The sequence below is a fragment of the Myotis daubentonii genome, chromosome 3 (assembly GCF_963259705.1).
Source record: "Myotis daubentonii chromosome 3, mMyoDau2.1, whole genome shotgun sequence".
Taxonomy (NCBI): domain Eukaryota; kingdom Metazoa; phylum Chordata; class Mammalia; order Chiroptera; family Vespertilionidae; genus Myotis; species Myotis daubentonii.
The window spans coordinates 181,622,667-181,641,521 of record NC_081842.1 but is presented as its reverse complement, the minus strand read 5'-3'; the positions used below and the strand labels follow the sequence as shown (position 1 = coordinate 181,641,521).

Sequence of the window (18,855 nt, the reverse complement as noted above, 5' to 3'; positions counted from 1 at the left end):
GCAAGGATCCTAACAGCTAAGTTAATATCTTCAATGATGATATCGTCACTCATTAAGTACAAGTCATTGGATAGTAGGTATGTTAAACAAAATATAAAACAAAGCACTTCATATTTTGGAGATACTATACCATTGTAAGCACACCCAGGAGACCAATGGGAATTGGATCTTGTTTTATTCTCTCTGCAACCAGTTCTATTAAGAGCATCAACATGTTGTAGATCCCTTCATGAATTTCAGTACCCCACTTGTGAACAGCACTTGATGTTAGGAGCTACAAAAACATGAAGGACACTTTAGAGTCTAATTTGAAAAGGAAAAAAGTCAACAGTTTATTAATTCAGTCTCAAATAATCAAGAGATTATTAGCATAATACTTTTTATGCAGATGATTTGTTTTAAAAGACCCAAAGCTGTACCACAGTTTTTTAATCCACTCATCTGCTGGGAAGGCAGGGGAGGTTGGGGGGAAGAGGGAGAGATCAACCAAAGGACTTGTACACATGCACATAAGCATAACCAATGAATACAGACATCAGGGGGGTGAGGGGATGGGTGGGGAGGGGATAGGGACACATACGTAATACCTTAATCAATAAAGAAAATTTAAAAAAAATAATAAAATAAACATTTTAAAAAAGACCCATAGCTGTAGTCCATCTACTCATTCATGTATTTCAGTCAACACTGAGTTTTGTTTTTGAACTTTAATTCCCTTACATCAGCGGTTCTCAACCTGTGGGTCGCGACCCCTTTGGCAGTCAAACAACCCTTTCACAGGGGTTGCCTAAGACCATCCTGCATATCAGATATTTACATTAGGATTCATAACAGTAGCGACATTACACTTATGAAGTAGCAACGAAAATAATTTTATGATTGGGTCACAACATGAGGAACTGTATTTAAAGGGCCAGAAGGTTGAGAACCACTGCCTTATATTAAAGAAGTTAGTTAAAAAAAGTTTAATTTGCTCCTGTACTTTTCAATATTACTAGAAAAGGTTAAGTGGCTTAGAGCAAATAGATCAACTCCTGATACTGTGTTTTCTAGCTGTGTGGCCTTGGACAAATGTACCAACGTTTTCAAAGGCTCAGTTAGTTCTCTCATCTCTAAAGAGGAAAGTTCCTACCAACTTTACACAGATGTTATGATTATCAAAGGATGTAACTAATGTGAAAGTATTTTACAAATTGTGAGGTATTATTATTAATTTAGCTTGGAGATAACCATTAACCAATATTCCTGGAGTCTAAGAAATGAATTTCATATTTCATGGATTCTAACGTACACATTCTTTTTATGATTGTTTATATCTCAGAAACAGGGCTGCATCTTCCCACCTGCTGATCAGATTACAACAGGATTCTGAATGTGAAAAAATATTTAGAAATACCTTACCAGTTTATTTTGCTTGCCATTTCTCTTTTTGGTTTGTATAAAAGTAATATTCAACTTTAAAAAATGTTTAAGTAAATCAAAATAGCTCTAAGTGATAAGGCACTGCAGTATTGTTTATTTTGTAGCTCTTTTTCTTAAATATAAGCATAAAATATAAAACAATGGTGCATCTTATACTCAGCATCTTACATTTGTTAAAAAGAGGGAACTGGCACATAGATGAATCTAAAATCATCATTAATGAATTCCCCCAATCTTCAGTATTCTATTCCTTGAGGGAGTCTAATTCAGAAACAATGGCTAGAAGAGGGAATGAGAACTCAAAGGATTTAGCTTATTAAAATAATGGTAAATTGATACAGTGATTTCATGTTTGCATAAGATTTCCCTTCAGAGAGAAAATACAGTGCAATAAAAATTTAATCGTGGCCACATTAAGAAGCTCTTAACAAAAGCAGCCTAAGAGAGGTCAAACTTCTTTAGCTGCAGAGGAAAAGAAAACCTTAGTTCCAGATTTTTGACATTCCAATTAGTTGCACTATTTGCTCAAATGAACAATAATCATAAGACCGATTTTTATATAAACCAAGGAGTGTTTTTTTGCTTGCCTATATAGTCTTCTTATATTTAAAAGTTAAAGCAGCAGAGATTAACATTTGAGAAGCTTCACAGTGACAATAACAAAAAAAAGTAGGTGGATTAAGCACTATTCTCTCTGTTGCCATCTCATGTATTCAGTTTAAGAGTCTCATGCTCTACCGACTGAGCTAGCCGGGCGCGGTATGTATTCAGTTTTTAATTGGAAAATGAAGTTCTGTCTTCCAGAAGAGATGGGGAGGGACAGGCAGCCCCTGGTGGGGAAGATGCATACCTGTGCACTATGGCTACACCTACATTTTTCCCCATGCCTCAATATACTAGTAAAGAATCCAGGCTGGCCTGAAGGAGTAAGGTGAAGAAAGCAGAAATGACAACCAAGCTCCTTTTGTGCATCTTATTCATACAGTGCTTATTAATTACTTATACCCTTCTAAAAAATTTCAGGCAGCTTATAAGAAAACCCTAGAGAAGTGGGTCAGAAGGAGAGTCATCATACCAGAAAACACAGCTAAGGAAACCAAGACCAATTATATAAAACACTCCGAGTTTCCCGGCAGCCAAGTCTAAAGGCACACAGAATTCTGTAGCTCTTCCGATTTAATAAAGGAAAGCATGCCCTAGTGATGGGAGGAGAATCTTTTTTAAAGTTCTAAACACTAAAGAAATTTAACAGGCATTTTACATAAACAACCATGAACAATACAACGCAGGGTGCCCTTGTGCTCACAGTTTTACAGAGAAACCCCCAAACAACCCGCTGATCATTTGTTATACTAGTACCAACAGCTGAGGGCATAATATAAAACAGTCCTCTGAAGCATCTCTGTATAGAATTAGAGTATTATATTCCAAAAATGCAACTTGCTAGGAATTGACAGGGCTCTCTGGATCTGGAGATCATCAACCTAAAGGTCCTTTCCTTATGCTAATAAATCCTTTCCATAACTGAAGAAACTTGCATTTTTCTGTCTCTGTAAATGTAGGCATGTATTATACTAGAGGCCCGATGCACAAAATTCGTGCAAGGGGCTTGGCACTCACAGCTGAGGCAGCTTGCCTCTGTGGCTTGCCTCGGCCCTCACAGCCCTGGCTTCATCCAGAAGGACGTTGGGAGGGTCTTTTGGCTGTCTGGTTTAATTAGCATATTACACTTTTATTATTATAGATGTCTCACAGTTTGTTACACTACTACCCTGATTCTTACAAGAATTTTTAAAAACTTAAAATAATTTTAAACTACAAATTGGTCGATGAATTCATCCAAAATGAAGATAAATTCTCATTGCAAATAATCCCTAACTGAATGACTTATTTATTTTTTAGATATATTTTTATTGATTTCAGAGAGGAAGGGGGAGGTAGAGAGATAGAAACATCAATGATGAGAATCACTGATTGGCTGCCTCTTGCACACCCCCTACTGGGGATCAAGTTCACAACCCAGGCATGTGCCCTTGACCAGAATCAAACCTGGGACCCCTCAGTCCACAGGCTGATGCTCTATCCACTGAGCAAAACCAGCTAGGGCCGAATGACAATTTTAAAGATTTCTTCCCTTTTTCAAAGACAAAGCTATTTTTTGTTCCTATAATTAATTTTGTTATTTTTTAAGTCGTGAATCAAAGGAGAGTCTATCTGTCAAGATGCAGATGAGAATAATAGTTTGCAAATGAACAGTTTATTTCACTGGGTTTAAACTTTACCCATCTGTAGTTGTAGTGATTTACTTGCATGAGACAAAAATGGTTGCCAAAACCCAGAAGTACCAGACAGCAGGAGACTTGTTTATTCTTTTTTTAAAAAATATATTTTTATTGATTTCAGAGAGGAAGGGAGAGGGAGATATAGAAACATGAATGATGAGAATAATCGATCAGCTGCCTCTTGCTCTTCCCCCCACCAGGGATCAAGCTCACAACCCAGGCATGTGCCCTTGAACAGAATCAAACCCGGGATCTTTAGTCCACAGGCCAACGCTCTATCCACTGAGACAAACAGCTAGGGCTCATTTATTCTTTCAACAAAGATTTACTAAATCTTTTCTTTGAGCTCAGCACTGGCTACACGCTGGGGAAAACTACAGTGTCGATGACATTGCCCCGGTTCTTGTGGGAATTCAGGACTCATCCTGAAAAGGGAATCTTCCTTCCTTGAGTTAGAAAAACAAGTCCTGTGGTCTCCTATTATCACTCTATCCCACACAGATGCTGTCATCCGCATGTCATTCTGCCAGCAAGAATACTCAATTCAGTCAAACTTTCTATAGTTTAAAACATCTGCTTCTACCTCAGTAAAATAAGTATAAAATGGCTTGTATTCTGATAAATATTATCTTCCTAAGTGCCACAATCCTTAGTTTAGTAAGATGTCTAATTTCCTAGTATAATATTTTAACCTTAACAATTAAATAGCAGAAGTGATAGTCAACCAAAGACATGTGCAAGCAATTAAATACAAAAGAAGCAAATCATTTATAAGCCCCAAATTTACAGCTACTTTTTTCATATTAGAGGATTCCTCAGTTGAACAAGATTCATAAACTGGTCTCACACATAAAAAACTAAAACAAAAAGCCTGTTCAATTTCAACCCCAGCACAAAATAAATCAGCTGAGCACATATTTCTTACCTTTTTAAATGCTTCAGGCATACACCTATCCATAAATCTTTTACAATTCTCATCAGACTCGGAAAGACCTTAGTAAAATAAATGAAAAAATATGCCTTAGATTTTTAAGTAGTTTGTAGAGGCCATATGTACCATTTCAAATTCATACATCTGGAACTATTTATGATAGAAACCTTGATTCTTAAGGGATTATTAAAAGCAGAATGTATACATTCTGATGAAGGAACAGGCTGAGAAACAATCACAGTATTAATTTATTTATTAGTACCACAATATATTTATTTTTTACTTATTATTAATATATACTTGTTAAATAGTATAATAAATAAATATTAATTAGAACTGAAATGGTTGAACTTATGTTTCCATGTCAGAGTAACTTCAAATGACCTGATTAAATCGTAATATGTAAAAACCCAGGGTCCGTAAGTCCTACCAAAGGCTCAACTGAACACCAGAAGTCAGTCCTGCAGTCAGTGCTGGGTTGCTGTGGTGACCCAGCACTAACTGCTGCGGGTGTGGGCGCAGCGACCCAGCACTGACTGCCGAGGAGGCTGTGGATCAGGCCCAGAGAGAGAGGCAGGGTCTGATCCGCAGCCTCCGTGGCAGCTGTTGATCAGCCCTTGCCTCTCCTTCTCTCCGGGCTTTGCCAGTAGCCATGTCTCTCTCTTTTTCTCCAGGTCTCCGCAGGGGCTACTGATCAGCCCCACCTCTCTGATCAGGCCCAGAGATAGGCCAGAGATGCTGGCTGGCATAGAAACAGACCAATCAGAACCAAATCTGGGTGAACTGTGAGGAGCCAATGGCTGCCTAGGAGGCAGAGCTTTTGATGCTGAATGGCATAGAAACTGACCAATCAGAACCAAGTTGGCTGGCACGGGAGGGCCATTGGGAGCGAGATCAGGCTGGCAGGAGAGGGTAGCTGGGGGCAAGATCAGGCTGCCAGGGGAGGGCAGTTGGGGACAACCAGGCTGGCATGGGAGGGCAGTTGGGGGCAATATCAAGCTGTCAAAGGAGGGCAGTTGGGGGTGAGATCAGGCTGGCAGGGGAGGGCAGTTAGGGGTGATCAGGCAGTCAGAGGCAGTTGGGGGCAAGATTAGGCAGGCAGGCAGAGGCAGTTAGGGACATGCAGTGGGCCACTTGTAACTAATAAAACCAAACACTAACTACTTACCATTACTTTCCTAAACAGCTCTATAAAATATAAATATTCTCAATAAATGCCCAAAATCACTCTTCTTCCTTAAAACAAACTGATTAACTGTGTAACAAAATGCACAGAATGGTGCCTGGCACACAGTAAGTGATAACTTGCTAAGTGAATGCATGCTGAACACATTTTCTTTTTTCGGAACCACTGCCTATCACAGTATCTACATCCTAATAGGCACTTAATAAATGTTGCTGCTGAAAAGCCAGTAATAAACGTACCAGAAAATTGCCCATTAGGATTAAATCTAATCCTGTGAAAACATTTCCTACCTACTAATGTGCCTCATATTTAATCATGGTGGTAAACTATGCACACTTTTAATAAGGAGGAAAAAAAACACATAACAGTGGCCCAATTCTTACTTTACAATTGAATTCAATATGAATAAGAAATTATTTTCTCTTTAAAACATACTATAGAAGCTTCCTTATATTGACACCCATTCTTCCAACTTAGTGTTATTACTCTACTAGTTTAATATTTGTAAAGCACTTAAGACAGTGCCAAACACGTAAGTACAAAATGTCTGTTAAATAAATATTACCTTCTCTTAAAAAATAAAAAGCCAATGAATTGGGACTTTTAAAGTGCTTCAAGCTTCTGTGGAAAAGTTAATTTCAATTTATAAGTTTTTTCAATTATATTTTAAAGAATCTTACACTCTATTGGAGCTGGATGAAAACAGTTGATTTAATTCAAAGCTTTAAATATTCTACAGGGGATAAGCAAAGAATAGAGTAAATGTTCTAAGATTATAAAGTCAGGTCTCTTATTAAAAAACAAAAAAATCTGCTCATGAGTTCTGAAGTCTGAAAACTTACCAAGTCTTGCAAGGTAGGTAGACGCCAACAAGCATTTTCCTAGTGATTCTTCTCTCTTGTAAGGGATGGACCAATGATCAGTCAAAACACGGCTTTCCAGTTCATATAAGTTTGTTGTAGGGAATTCAATTCCTTCCCCTGAGCAGTTTCCATTTTCATCATTCTTCTGACAAATAGGGATTATGGTAAAAAAAAAACCAACAGTGACTACTTTAAATTTTTTTTATTTAACCACTGAGCAGATGCTTAATCAATAGAAGCTAATAAATAATACCAATAGTGTAGATTCCAAATTTCTTTCTCATAATTTGAATTTAATGATAGAGTTCAGTGGTGACAGTAACAGCTATTGTGGGAGAGTATGGAAACCCTACTGGTGTCGTGTCAGGAGTGAGTCAGTGGTGAGGAATGGAGGCAGCAGGTATCTCTGGAGAAATTTATCAAAATTGACCAAGACTATGTAAAGTAGTCTCAAACTTTATTAGAGTGGCCTTCCTACTCCCCCTCAGAAGGCAAGCTCATCTCATTCTTCAAAGATGAACCTTCTCATTATAAAATAGCAAACCTACCTTCACCTGCAGCCATCCTATTCTCCCCATTTTTGCTGTTTTGTTTTGTTTTTCTTCACTGAAAGGATTAATTTCTTCTGCCTGCTCCCTCTTCTTGATATGCTAGATCCGTTCCCCTCACCTCCCAGGACAGCACACTCCCCTGTTCTCCTTTGGTGGATCTGGCTGGTTCCATTCTATCTCCCCTTCTGGTACAACCTCCCCTTCCTGGCCATCAAGTATTGGAGTTTCTCAAACCTCAATGCTATTTCTCAAACCTCTGGCTCTTCTCATTATACTCCAGAGAATGGCACATCTGTTTAGCAGCACAGCCAGAAACCAGGACTCATCCCCTTTTTTTGTTGATAATTTCAAGATTTTTTAAATTGAATTTATTGGGGTGCCATTGGTTAATAAGACTATGTTTCAGGTGTACAATTCTATAATACATCATCTGTATATTATATTGTGTGTTCACCACCCCAAGTCAAGCCTCCTATCACTATTTATCCCCCCTTTTCTCTCTTCTACCTCCCCTCAATTCCCCTTTCCCTTTGATGATCACCATAGTAGGTCTGTACCTATGAGTTGTCTTTTTCTTTGCCTAATCCCTTCGTCTTTTCCACCAAGTACCCCAATCCCACTCCCATCTGACAGCTGTCAGTCTGTTCTCTGTATTTATGAGTCTGTTTCTATTCTGTTTGTTAAGTTTATTTTGTTCATTAGGTTCCACATACAAGTAGAATCATATGGTATTTGTATTTCTCTGACTGGCTTATTTCAATTAGCATAACACTCCCCAGATCCATCCATGCTGTTGCAATAGGTAAGATTTCCTCTTTCATAGCTGAGAACCAGGGACTCATTCTTAAAACCCGTGCTCCCATCTTCACCCCCAAAGACCAGGATTAGACCTAAACTTCTCTCAAATCTATCTGCTTCTGTACAGCTCCGCCAAGACGCCACCATTCCTCCAATACTCTTTCAGAGAAGCCTTTCCAGAATTTCCAAACTACATATGTCAAACTCCTTTAAACCAGTGAGTTTCAACCTTTTTCATCTCATGGCACACACAAACTAATTACTAAAATTCTGCAGCACTCCAAAAAATACATTATATATTTTGCCAATCTGACTTAAGTAAACCAAAGGTATAATTTTCATTCATTCACACGGGCGGCTATTGTTGTGTTGGTTATTGTTATTTTTAAATTTGACAGTCTACAAGAAAAGAGGTCAGTGCCTCTGACTACATACTCAAGGTATCGCACGCTTTAAAATTCTGGCGGCATATGCTGTGGCACACCGGTTGAAATTGCTGCTTTCAACTCTTATTAGAGAGTTAAGGACTCACCTACAGTGGTGTAGACCTGAAAGGGGTTCTAAGGGAAGTAATCTCACAGGGTGATCTATATACAGTAGGTCCTCGGGTTACGCTGGAAATCTATTCCTACAATGCGACATAATGTGATTTTCGCCATAAGTTGGAACCCACCTACATAAGCGCCTACATCACTCACATGGAGCACATACACAGCAGCAATGAAGTGAAACAGTAAAAAAATTTAAAAGATAACAATTCCTGACCCTTACTTGTGGTAAATAAATAAAACATAAAGGACATATGTACATACGTTGAAATAACGAAGCTTTTTAAAAAATACTGTAAATGGGAAATAGCAATGTAACGACGTATGTCGAGTCCGATGTAACTCAAGGACTGCCTGTATATAAAACCCTAATATGCAAATTGACTGAAGAGCAGAACAACCAGTCACTATGTGCACCGACCACCAGGAGGTGCTTGCAGAACACAGAGGCACTGTCAGCTGTGGCGGGATAGTGGAGCAGGTGAGCAGGGGCACCGTCGCTGTCATCAGGGCGAGCCTCTGGTGGTTACTGAAAATTCTTTACTCCCACACGCCATGGTCCCGCCCAGCGCTCACACCTGATGCCGGTGCTGGCCCCACTCGCACCCACTGCTGGTGCTGAAGCTGCCACTTGCACCCGCTGTCAGCAGCCGGCCCCAATCGCTCGACACCATCAGCAAGTGCAAGCAGCAGCTGCTGGCCCCGGTTTCCCCTCAAGCCTTCCCTACCTCACCCTGCTCCTGAGGGGTGACTGGGGTCAGCAGCCGCCTCTTGCACCCACTGCCAGTGCCAGGCCACTCACACCCACTGACGGCGCTGGCTCTGCTCGCACCCTTTGCTGGCACTGGTCCCAATCGTTTCATGCCATCAGCGGGTACGAGTGGGGCCGACGCTGTCAGTGTGTGGGAGCGGTGGTGGCAGGAGCAGGGCAGCCGGCAGACATGGGACCGGGGGCTGCTGCAGGAAGGGCCAGGCGGGGGCACAGAGGATGGGCCAACACCCGCCTCCGTGCCTACCACAGCTTTGTAGCCCACAGTTCAAGGTGCACGAATTCGTGCACTGAGCCCCTAGTCCAGTGATGGCGAACCTTTTGAGCTCGGCGTGTCAGCATTTTGAAAAACCCTAACTTAACTCTGGTGCCATGTCACATATAGAACTTTTTTGATATTTGCAACCATAGTAAAACAAAGACTTATATTTTTGATATTTATTTTATATATTTAAATGCCATTTAACAAAGAAAAATCAACCAAAAAAATGAGTTCATAGGTTCGCCATCACTGCCCTAGTCTGAACATAAATTCCTAACCAGGTAATTCACGGGGGGTGGTCATATAACTTTTTCCCCCCTTTATTCATTAAGGTATTACATATGTGTCTTTATCCTCCCATTGCCCTCCCCCTATCCCCCACTCATGCCCTCACCCCCCTGGTGTCTATGTCCATTGGTTAGGCTTACATGCATGCATACAAGTCCTTTGGTTGATCTCTTCCCCTTACCCCCACCCTCCCCACCTTCACTCTGAGGTTTGACGGTCCGATCGATGCTTCTCTGTCTCTGGATCTGTTCATCAGTTTATGTTGTTCATTATTTTCCATAAATAAGTGACATCATGTGATATTTATCTTTCTCTGACTGGCTTATTTCACTTAGCATAATGCTCTCCAGTTCCATCCATGCTTTTACAAGTAGTAAGAAGTCCTTTTTTACCACAGCGTAGTATTCCATTGTGTATATATACCAGTTTTTCAATCCATTCATCTGCTGATGGGCACTTAGGCTGTTTCCAAATCTTAGCTATGGTAAATTGTGTTGCTATGAACATAGGGGTGCATATATCCTTTCTGATTGGTGTTTCTAATTTCTTGGGATATATTCCTAGAAGTGGGATCACTGAGTGGCATATACTAGGTGTACCAGTTAATAATGCAGATTTTTTTCAATAGATGGAGTTACACATTATTTGATATATATGCAATTTGATATGTATGCTATTTTGTTATATTGACAGCAAGCTTCAAAACTTCATATTTCAAATTTGCTGAAGGTGTTAACATCATAGATATTTTTACGCTTAAAAATGTCGAATTTCATGCCAAAAAAAGAGCATTTACGGGAAGTTTTAATTCATTAATTTATTTTGAAGAAAAAGTTATTGTATACTTCAGGAAGCTTATGGTGAACATGCTCCATCTCAAGATACTTGTGAACGCTGGTTTAAACACTTTAAAAGTGATGATTTCCATGTGAAAGACAAAGAACATCCAGGTCAACTGAAAAAGTTGAAGAGCAACAATTACAAGCATTATTGGATGAATATGCATGTCAAACTCAAAAACAACTTGCAGAAAGACTAAACGTTGCTCCGCAAACAATTTCCGATCATTTACAAGCAATGGGAAAGATTTTAAAGGAAGGAAAATGGGTGCCACATCAACTGAATGAAAGACAAATGGAAAAACGAAAAGTCATCAGTAAAATGTTGCTTCAACGGCACAAAAGTCTTTTTGGCATCGAATTGTGACTGGCGATGAAAAGTGGATTTATTTTGAGAATCCCAAATGCACAAAATCATGGGTTGATCCAGGTCAACCATCAACATCGACTGCAAGGCCAAATCGCTTCGGAAAGTAGACAAGCTCTGCATTTGGTGGGATCAGGAAGGTATGGTGTATTATGAGCTTCTAAAACCAGGTGAAACCATTAAAACTGATCGCTACCGACAACAAGTAGTCAATTAGAACCACATTTGATTGTGAAACGACCAGAATGTTCCAGAAGACACAGCAAAGTAATTTTGCTTCATGATGCACCATCACACACTTCAAAACCAGTTAAAGACACATTAAAAGATCTTGCCTGGGAAGTATTAACCCACCCAGACCTTGCTCCTTCAGATTACCACTTGTTCCGATCGATGGCACGTGTACGTTCTGAGCAGCACTTCAAAACGTATGAAGAAGTGGAAAATGGGGGCCTCTGAATGGTTTGCCTCAAAAACAAGAAAAGTTCTCTTGGGACAATTTCCACAAATTACCTGAAAGATGGGGAAATGTGTAGCTAGCGATGGACGTTACTTTGAATAAAGCACTTCTGATGTTTCTCTTGAAATTATCGTGTTTTCTTTGATTTCAAAATCCGCCATTATTAACCGGTACACCTAGTATATCCACTGACACAGGAAGTAGACTAGTGGTTGCCAAAGGATGGGAAAAGGGAGAAAAGGAGAGTGATGGTTAATAAACATAAGGTTTCTTTTTGTGGTGATGAAATATTCTAAAATTAAAGAGTGGTGAGGCTGCACAACTCTGCGAATGCACACTTTGATTTAAAGGGTGAACTCTGGTATGTGACTGATAGCTCAATAAAGCAATTATTTTAAAAAATGGGTTAATTAAAATAAATTTGATGATTATAGTAACTAAACATAGAATAATATATAAACATATCTAAGAATTTCAGACAAGAGCAGGCACATTCAAGTGGTATGGCCATTATATTTATCTAAGCATCTCAAAACAGAGAGTTGTACCTAATGATTTATAGTAAAAATGATACATATGTCCATAAGACAGTTTTAAAGAATCAATTTAAAAAGCAATATATTTAAGACCCAAAAGGTGCAAAATCTCATGCTGCTAACATTCTTGGTCTTGAAAAAGGAGGGAACAGACATGATGTATATACCAAGGTTAACGAATGATACAGAGCAGCATTACACCTGAGGAAGGTGCTGGCAATACAGAGACAGGGATCACCCAAGAGGAGGAAACAGTGACATGAATCCATATTTAGGGTGGCTTAATATTTTGAGTCATCACCGTGAGTAGAGCCTGTCCTTGGCAAAAATTACATATTGAGCAAGAGAAAACATGCAAAGCAGCTCAGAATTGTTCTATTACAAAATAGCTCCCAGGAGATATAAGCTGTCGTCGGGTTTTTAATAAGAACTCTGGAATGCAATATACTATTTTCTCATTAGACACCAAATTCAAATGGATACCCAAGTAACCATTAATGATTTCTGATTCAAAATTTATTAGAAAAACATTTATCAAAAGCTCGCTATGTTCCAGACAAGGTGCCTTAACATTGGGAACAAAGATAAGGACCCAGACCCAATTCTTGTCTTTAAAGAGGACAATGTGAACATAGAGAAGGGGGGAATCCAAGCCAGACTACAGCTGCTGTGCACACAATTAAAGAAGTGTAAGGAAAACAATATTTAAGGCAGAAAGTTTGAGAGCATGTTATTTCAAAACCAGTATACTTTATTTTTCCAAGTATGTGAAGTAATAAACCTCAATGTTTTCAGCCTTTCTGACTACTTGAGGCAATATCTTTACTTTTCATTATGATATTCCATCAATGTCATTTAAAAATTTTAAATACTTAATTTCTAAAAAATGTTTTATAATATTAATGTAAATTCAGCAATTGTTAGAGACCATAATGCAATCACTAAGGCAGAAGAGAAGTTCATAAACAACTCTTGAATATCACTTTTAACCTGAAATATTTCTATTAACACTGAATCTCCTGTATTTGATCATCCAAAAAAAATAAGAGATGAGCTTATGCAGGGATTCTCAACTCTTTTCATCTCATGGCACACACAATTCTGCAGCACATCAGAAAATACTTTTTTGCTGATCTGACGCAAAAAAAAATTGGTTTTATTTTTTACTCATTCATACTGGACGGCTACTGTTGTGCTGGCTATTGTCATTTTTTTTTTTTTTTTTTTACTTGACAATCTAAGAGAAAAGAGATCAGTACCCCTGACTAAATAGTCAGGTACTTGCATGTTTTAAATTTTTTTGTGGCACACTGGTTGAAAACTGCTGAGCTAATGCATTAATTTATGATTTCCTAATTAACCAGTTTAGGATTCAAATCCAAACAGTTAACATTGTTGGATACATAATTTGGGCTATTTCTTAAATATGTAATCATATGCCCATAGATACAAATGAAAACGTAAACAAGGCCTCTGTAACTTCCATGACACTTAATAGCGTCAGAAACAGGCTAGGAATTCAAATAGTTGTGATTGTCATCCCTTCATCTACTTGGCAAACTATTCAGAATAAGGCTTACTATTTACTTACTTGAAAGGACAAGTTAGGACTTTTAATAGTTGGAAATGAAGTTTTTCATAGAATTAATAAATGCTGTAATTGTAAAGTCTGAATTTACCCCCTCTCCCCTCAAGTTTAGCACAAATCTTTAGATTTAACATGTAGATTATTTTGGCAAAAATATCTTTCTGCATGATACCTTTTATATTTATAATTAGGCACGTTCACATATGTCACTACTCATTATCTAAAACTTGCCTGATTGAAAAATGCAGATGAACCAATGTATACAGGCAATATTTTAACTGCAGGTTGAATATACAAAACAATTTAATATTCTTAACCCTTACAAATGAGCTTTAAAATATCATCACATGGGCTTTTTAGTAATAAATTTAATATTTATTAGAAAACTACCTTCATTGAGTTTCAAAAAAGAAAACAAACCCTTTGCTCTTGAACTCAACAAGGATATATTATTAAAATGTAAGTCTTCACTCAGTGGAGAGAGAGTTAGCTCATGGAACTGAAGGGTCACAGGCTTGATTCCAGTCAAGGTACCTTGGTTGCAAGCTCGATACTCGGCCCTGGTCAGGGGTGCATGTGGGAGGCAACCAATCGATGTATCTCTCTCACATCAACTTTTCTGTCTCTCCCCTTCCCTTCTACACCCTCTAAAAATCAATGGAAAAATATCCTCAGGTGAGAATTAACAACAAAAATATAAGCCTTCTTTGTTTAAAGAAGCAAAACCTACTGGAGTGGATACTGCCTGTTAGTTTAGAGATAAGTTCCTGTCTGCCCATTTACTCAACAAATACAGATAAAGAAAATTATCCAGCTTAACGGGTAAGAGACTGAAAATGCTACTTAAAGATTATTTTAATACTAAATTCAATTGTTGAACTATTTTATTAGCCAGCAATGTACTCAAGAGCTTCTAAATGTCTGATTAATGTACAGAAAAGTGGAAATGCCAAATTGATTTCTCCATGATGATTTTAAATGGGTTTGTCTATTATCTAAAATAAACAATTGGTACCATATATATCAAGTGCATAAGAGAAAATATGAAAACATGAACATTTAATTCCAAGTCATTAATTTATAATTTTTATGCTTTTTTAAAAAAATATATTTTATTGATTTTTTTACAGAGAGGAAGGGAAAAGGATAGAGTTAGAAACATCGATGAGAGAGAAACATTGATCAGCTGCCTCCTGCATACCCCCTACTGGGGATGTGCCCGCAACCAAGGTACATGCCCTTAATTGGAATCGAACCTGGGACCCTTCAGTCCGCAGGCTGACACTCTATCCACTGAGCCAAACTGATTAGGGCAATATAATTTTTATTCTTAAAATTCAGTCTTATTAAATATTTTTCAAAGCGTTCAGAGATAGTTATATGTATATCTGCTATTCCTTGTGATATTTCAGATTAGACAAAATGATTCCTAAAATACTCTTCCTGGAAAAAGGAGACAGGGACAAGTGTGGGCAGGCAGTCCTCAAGTTACTAATACACAGTGTCTCAAGTCTACAAATTGTTTTCTTGGAATACATATTCATTCCATGTTATACATAGTAGAAGAATTCTTACCTTTTCTACGAAGGCTGATACTTCTTGTAGTCCCTTTCATAATCCTTGGTGGCTATTCATTTATTATGGAAACAATGTTTTCATGAGAAGTTGTCTTATAATTCAAAGGTGATATCTTACATATAAAATTTAACCTTTCATTTAGATGGAAGGTTTGGCACTTACAAATCATTAATGCCAGGAACAAAACATAGCTGAATTGGACCTTCAGTTTCAACAACAGGAAGGAAAGCGATGGTAAAGAGGATTTGATATATTCAGGTGAGAGAAAAAGGAGTGAGTGGCAATAGGAGAATTAATGTATCTACTGAGTACTTAGCTACTATGTATCAGGAGTTGTGCCAAACCCCATGAGGCAAGTATTATCATCTTCATTTTTTAAATGGGCAAACCATGCGCAAGTAAGACAAGTCACTCAGAATAAGGTGTATATCTTATGATCTCCTGCCTAAAACCAGCAGTCATTCATGTGTTCAGAATGGGATGAGAATTCAAGACAGGGTTTCTTTAAATCTCAGGTTCTAGAATAAGCATACTTATTCCAACTTCTCCTAAAATTAGTAGAATTGCACAGCCCCAAAAAGCACCACTCTAGAATGGAGGTAAAACGTTCTCATAAAAACAAACAAATAAAAAACTTAGATTTGGGAAGGACTGATTACCAATTAAAACTTCTTTTTTGTCCAAAGCACTAGTATTTCTTAATCCATTGATATGCCTAAAATTCTAAATAAGTGGTAATGTAGCATGAACAATTATCTTTTATTCTTAATTTTGTTGAAATTTCTTTGACTATAAATTCCTATATGACAGATCTAAATGTTGATTCTGTCACCATCAGTTGCTAGCTGTGACCCTGAATAAGCTTCTTAAACTCTCCATGTACCTTGGTTTTCTCAACAACAACAAAAAATACAAATAGTGTTTATTTGTAGGATTATGATGCAGATGAGAGCTAATCCATGTAGGGGGCCAGCTACAATGAACAGGCACCATCATAAACAGCAGCCCAGACTTCTCTTCAAGCTTCAGATAAGTGTTTCTGTCTCCCCGTCTGACTCTTCAACGTTGGTGTCCTAAAGGCACTTACATTTATCATATCTACACAGAACTCAGTGTTCAGCTTCAAATTTGTTTCTTCTCTAATATTCCTAATCTCAGAAACTGTGTTTCATCTTCCCAACCCGTTGGTCACCATACCAAATGATTCTACCTCAAAAAATTGCCCCCAAGTCTTTCCTAGGCAACCACTGCCTTAGTTGAGGTCCTAGCTGTATGTTGCTTAGATTTCTCGCTGCTATACTCTTGTAACTGTCATCCCTGCCCCCACATTCCCATTCTATCCCACTTGTGTGCCTCTTCCTTTAAAACTAAATAAACTAAACCAAAAAAAGAAATCTGATCCCATTTACTTGTTCAGAAATCTCCATTAGCACCCAGCTGCCCACAGGTGCCTAGAAAATAAAAGCAAGTTTCCTGCACTGGCACGCAAGGCTCTTCACCACCTGTGACAGTATTTGGAGATGGCACTTTGGGGAGGTGATTTAATCAGGGGAGCTCTGCTCTTATAAAAGAGATCACAGAGAGCTTCCTTGTTCCTACCAGCAAGTGAGGTAATAGTGAGAAGACAGCCATCTATGAACCAGAAGTGAGTCCTCACTAGATGCTGAATCTTGACCTTGGATTTCTTAGCCTGCAGAACTATGAGAAATAACTTTGTGTTCTTTATAAGCCTTCCATCTACGGTATTTTTTTTATAGCACTCCAAACAAACTGAGACTTTCTTCAAACCCAGTTTACATATCACCTCTTCAACAAAATTTTCAAGATTCCTCCTTGGAAAATAAGGTATTCTGTCCTCTATTTTTATAAAGAATTCTTATTCAGTATTTTCCTTTGGCTGAGAATCTATCCTATATAATAAAAGGTTAATATGCAAATTGTCCCCTCAACCCAGAGTTTGACCAGGAGGCGGGGACAGCCAGCCAACTGCCCGCGGCCCCTCCCTCTGGCCTGCCTGGCCCAATTGGCCCTGATGGAGGCAGGCTGGCTGGACCCCACCCGTGCACGAATTCATGCACTGGGCCTCTAGTCCTATCTAATAAAAGAAAAACATGGTAATTAGCGTACGACCGCTACCCTTCCCATTGGCTAATCAGGGCGATATGCAAATTAAATGCCAGCCAAGATGGTGGCCGGCAGCCAGGCAGCTTGAAGCTAACATGAGGCTTGCTTGCTTCAGTGACGGAGGAAACCAACGTTCCCCGCCTGCCTTGCAGGCCTCTGAGCCTGCAGTTTGAAACATTGTAATAAATATAGAAGCTAAACAAAACCCCAGAAACCTGCTTTCAGTGAGCCGGGATCTCAGAGCTGGAGTTATACATTGTTTCGATTATAGAACCCAAACAAACCAGGTACCTGCTTTCAGCAGCAGAGGCCTCAGAACTGGGGCCAGAGCTAAAGCTGGCCCAGAATAAAAAAAGAAAAAAAAGAAAAAAAGGAGCAGTTGGGAGCTTCAGTCACCCACCAGCCTGAAAACAGCCCTCAGCCCCTCACCCAGACAGGCCAGGCACCCCAGTGGGGACCCTCACCCTGAAGGGTGTGTGACCAGCTGCAAACAGCCATCATCCCCTCACCCAGGCTGGCCAGGCACCCCAGTGGGGACCCCCACCCTGGTCCAGGACACCCTTCAGGGCAAACCAGCCAGCCCCACCCATGAACCAGGCCTCTATCCTATATAGTAAAAGGGTAATATGCCTCCCAGCACTGGATCAGCGTGACAGGGGGCAGCGCCCAAACCCCCTGATCGCCCTGCGGCTCTGTGTGTGACAGGGGGCGGGGCCACAACCTCCTGATCAGCCCTGCTCTGTGCCTGATACGGGGGAGCTCTCCAACCCCCTGATCGCCCTGCGGCTCTGTGTATGACAGGGTACGGCGCCCCAACCCCCTGATCGGCCCTGCTCTGTGTGTGACAGGGTGTGGCGCCCAAACACCCCCCCACCCCCACGGGCTCTGCTCTGTGTGTGACAGGGTAGAGCCATAACCTCCCCATCGGCCCTGCCCTGAATGTGAGAGTGGCGGCGCCCCAACCCCCTGATCGGCCCTGCTCTGTGGGTGATAGAGGGCGGTGCCCCAACTCCCCCTCCCCCCACGGGCCCTGCTCTGTGTGTGATGGGGTAGAGCCATAACCTCCCCATCGGCCGTGCCCTGAGTGTGAGAGTGACGGTGCCCCAACCCCCTGATCGGCCCTGCTCTGTGGGTGATAGAGGTCAGTGCCCCAACCCCCTGATCCGCCCTGCTCTGTGTGTGACAGGGGGCGGTGCCCCAACTCCCCTATCGGCCCTACTCTGTGAGTGACAGGGGGGAGCTCCTCAACCCCCTGATGGGCCCTGCTCTGTGCGTGACAGGGGGGAGCTCCCCAACCCCCTGATGGGCCCTGCTCTGTGCGTGACAGGGGGGAGCTCCCCAACCCCCCTGATGGGCCCTGCTCTGTGCGTGACAGGGGGCAGCGCCCCAACCCCCGGATTGGCCCTGCTCTGTGCGTGACAGGGGGTGGCGCCACAACCTCCCCATCGACCCTGCCTTGAGTG

General features: G+C 40.2%; 1 protein-coding gene across 5 annotated transcripts in view; it reads right to left on the bottom strand.

Annotated features, from left to right (window-relative positions):
• The window catches only part of USP24 (ubiquitin specific peptidase 24), a 131,986-nt gene that overhangs the window by 94,772 nt on the left and 18,359 nt on the right, over positions 1 to 18,855 (bottom strand). For 4 of the 5 annotated variants that reach the window (XR_009451977.1, XM_059689426.1, XM_059689429.1 and 1 more), the window contains exons 2-4: positions 6,664 to 6,829; positions 4,630 to 4,697; positions 131 to 274 (exon numbers count right to left, since the gene is read on the bottom strand). Coding sequence is in view for 4 of the 5 variants with exons in the window: in XM_059689426.1 (XP_059545409.1) it covers positions 131 to 274; positions 4,630 to 4,697; positions 6,664 to 6,829 (378 nt within the window). In the remaining variant the exon portion in view is untranslated. The remainder of the gene's footprint in view (positions 1 to 130; positions 275 to 4,629; positions 4,698 to 6,663; positions 6,830 to 18,855) is intronic. The other variant, XM_059689427.1, reaches the window with a different exon arrangement.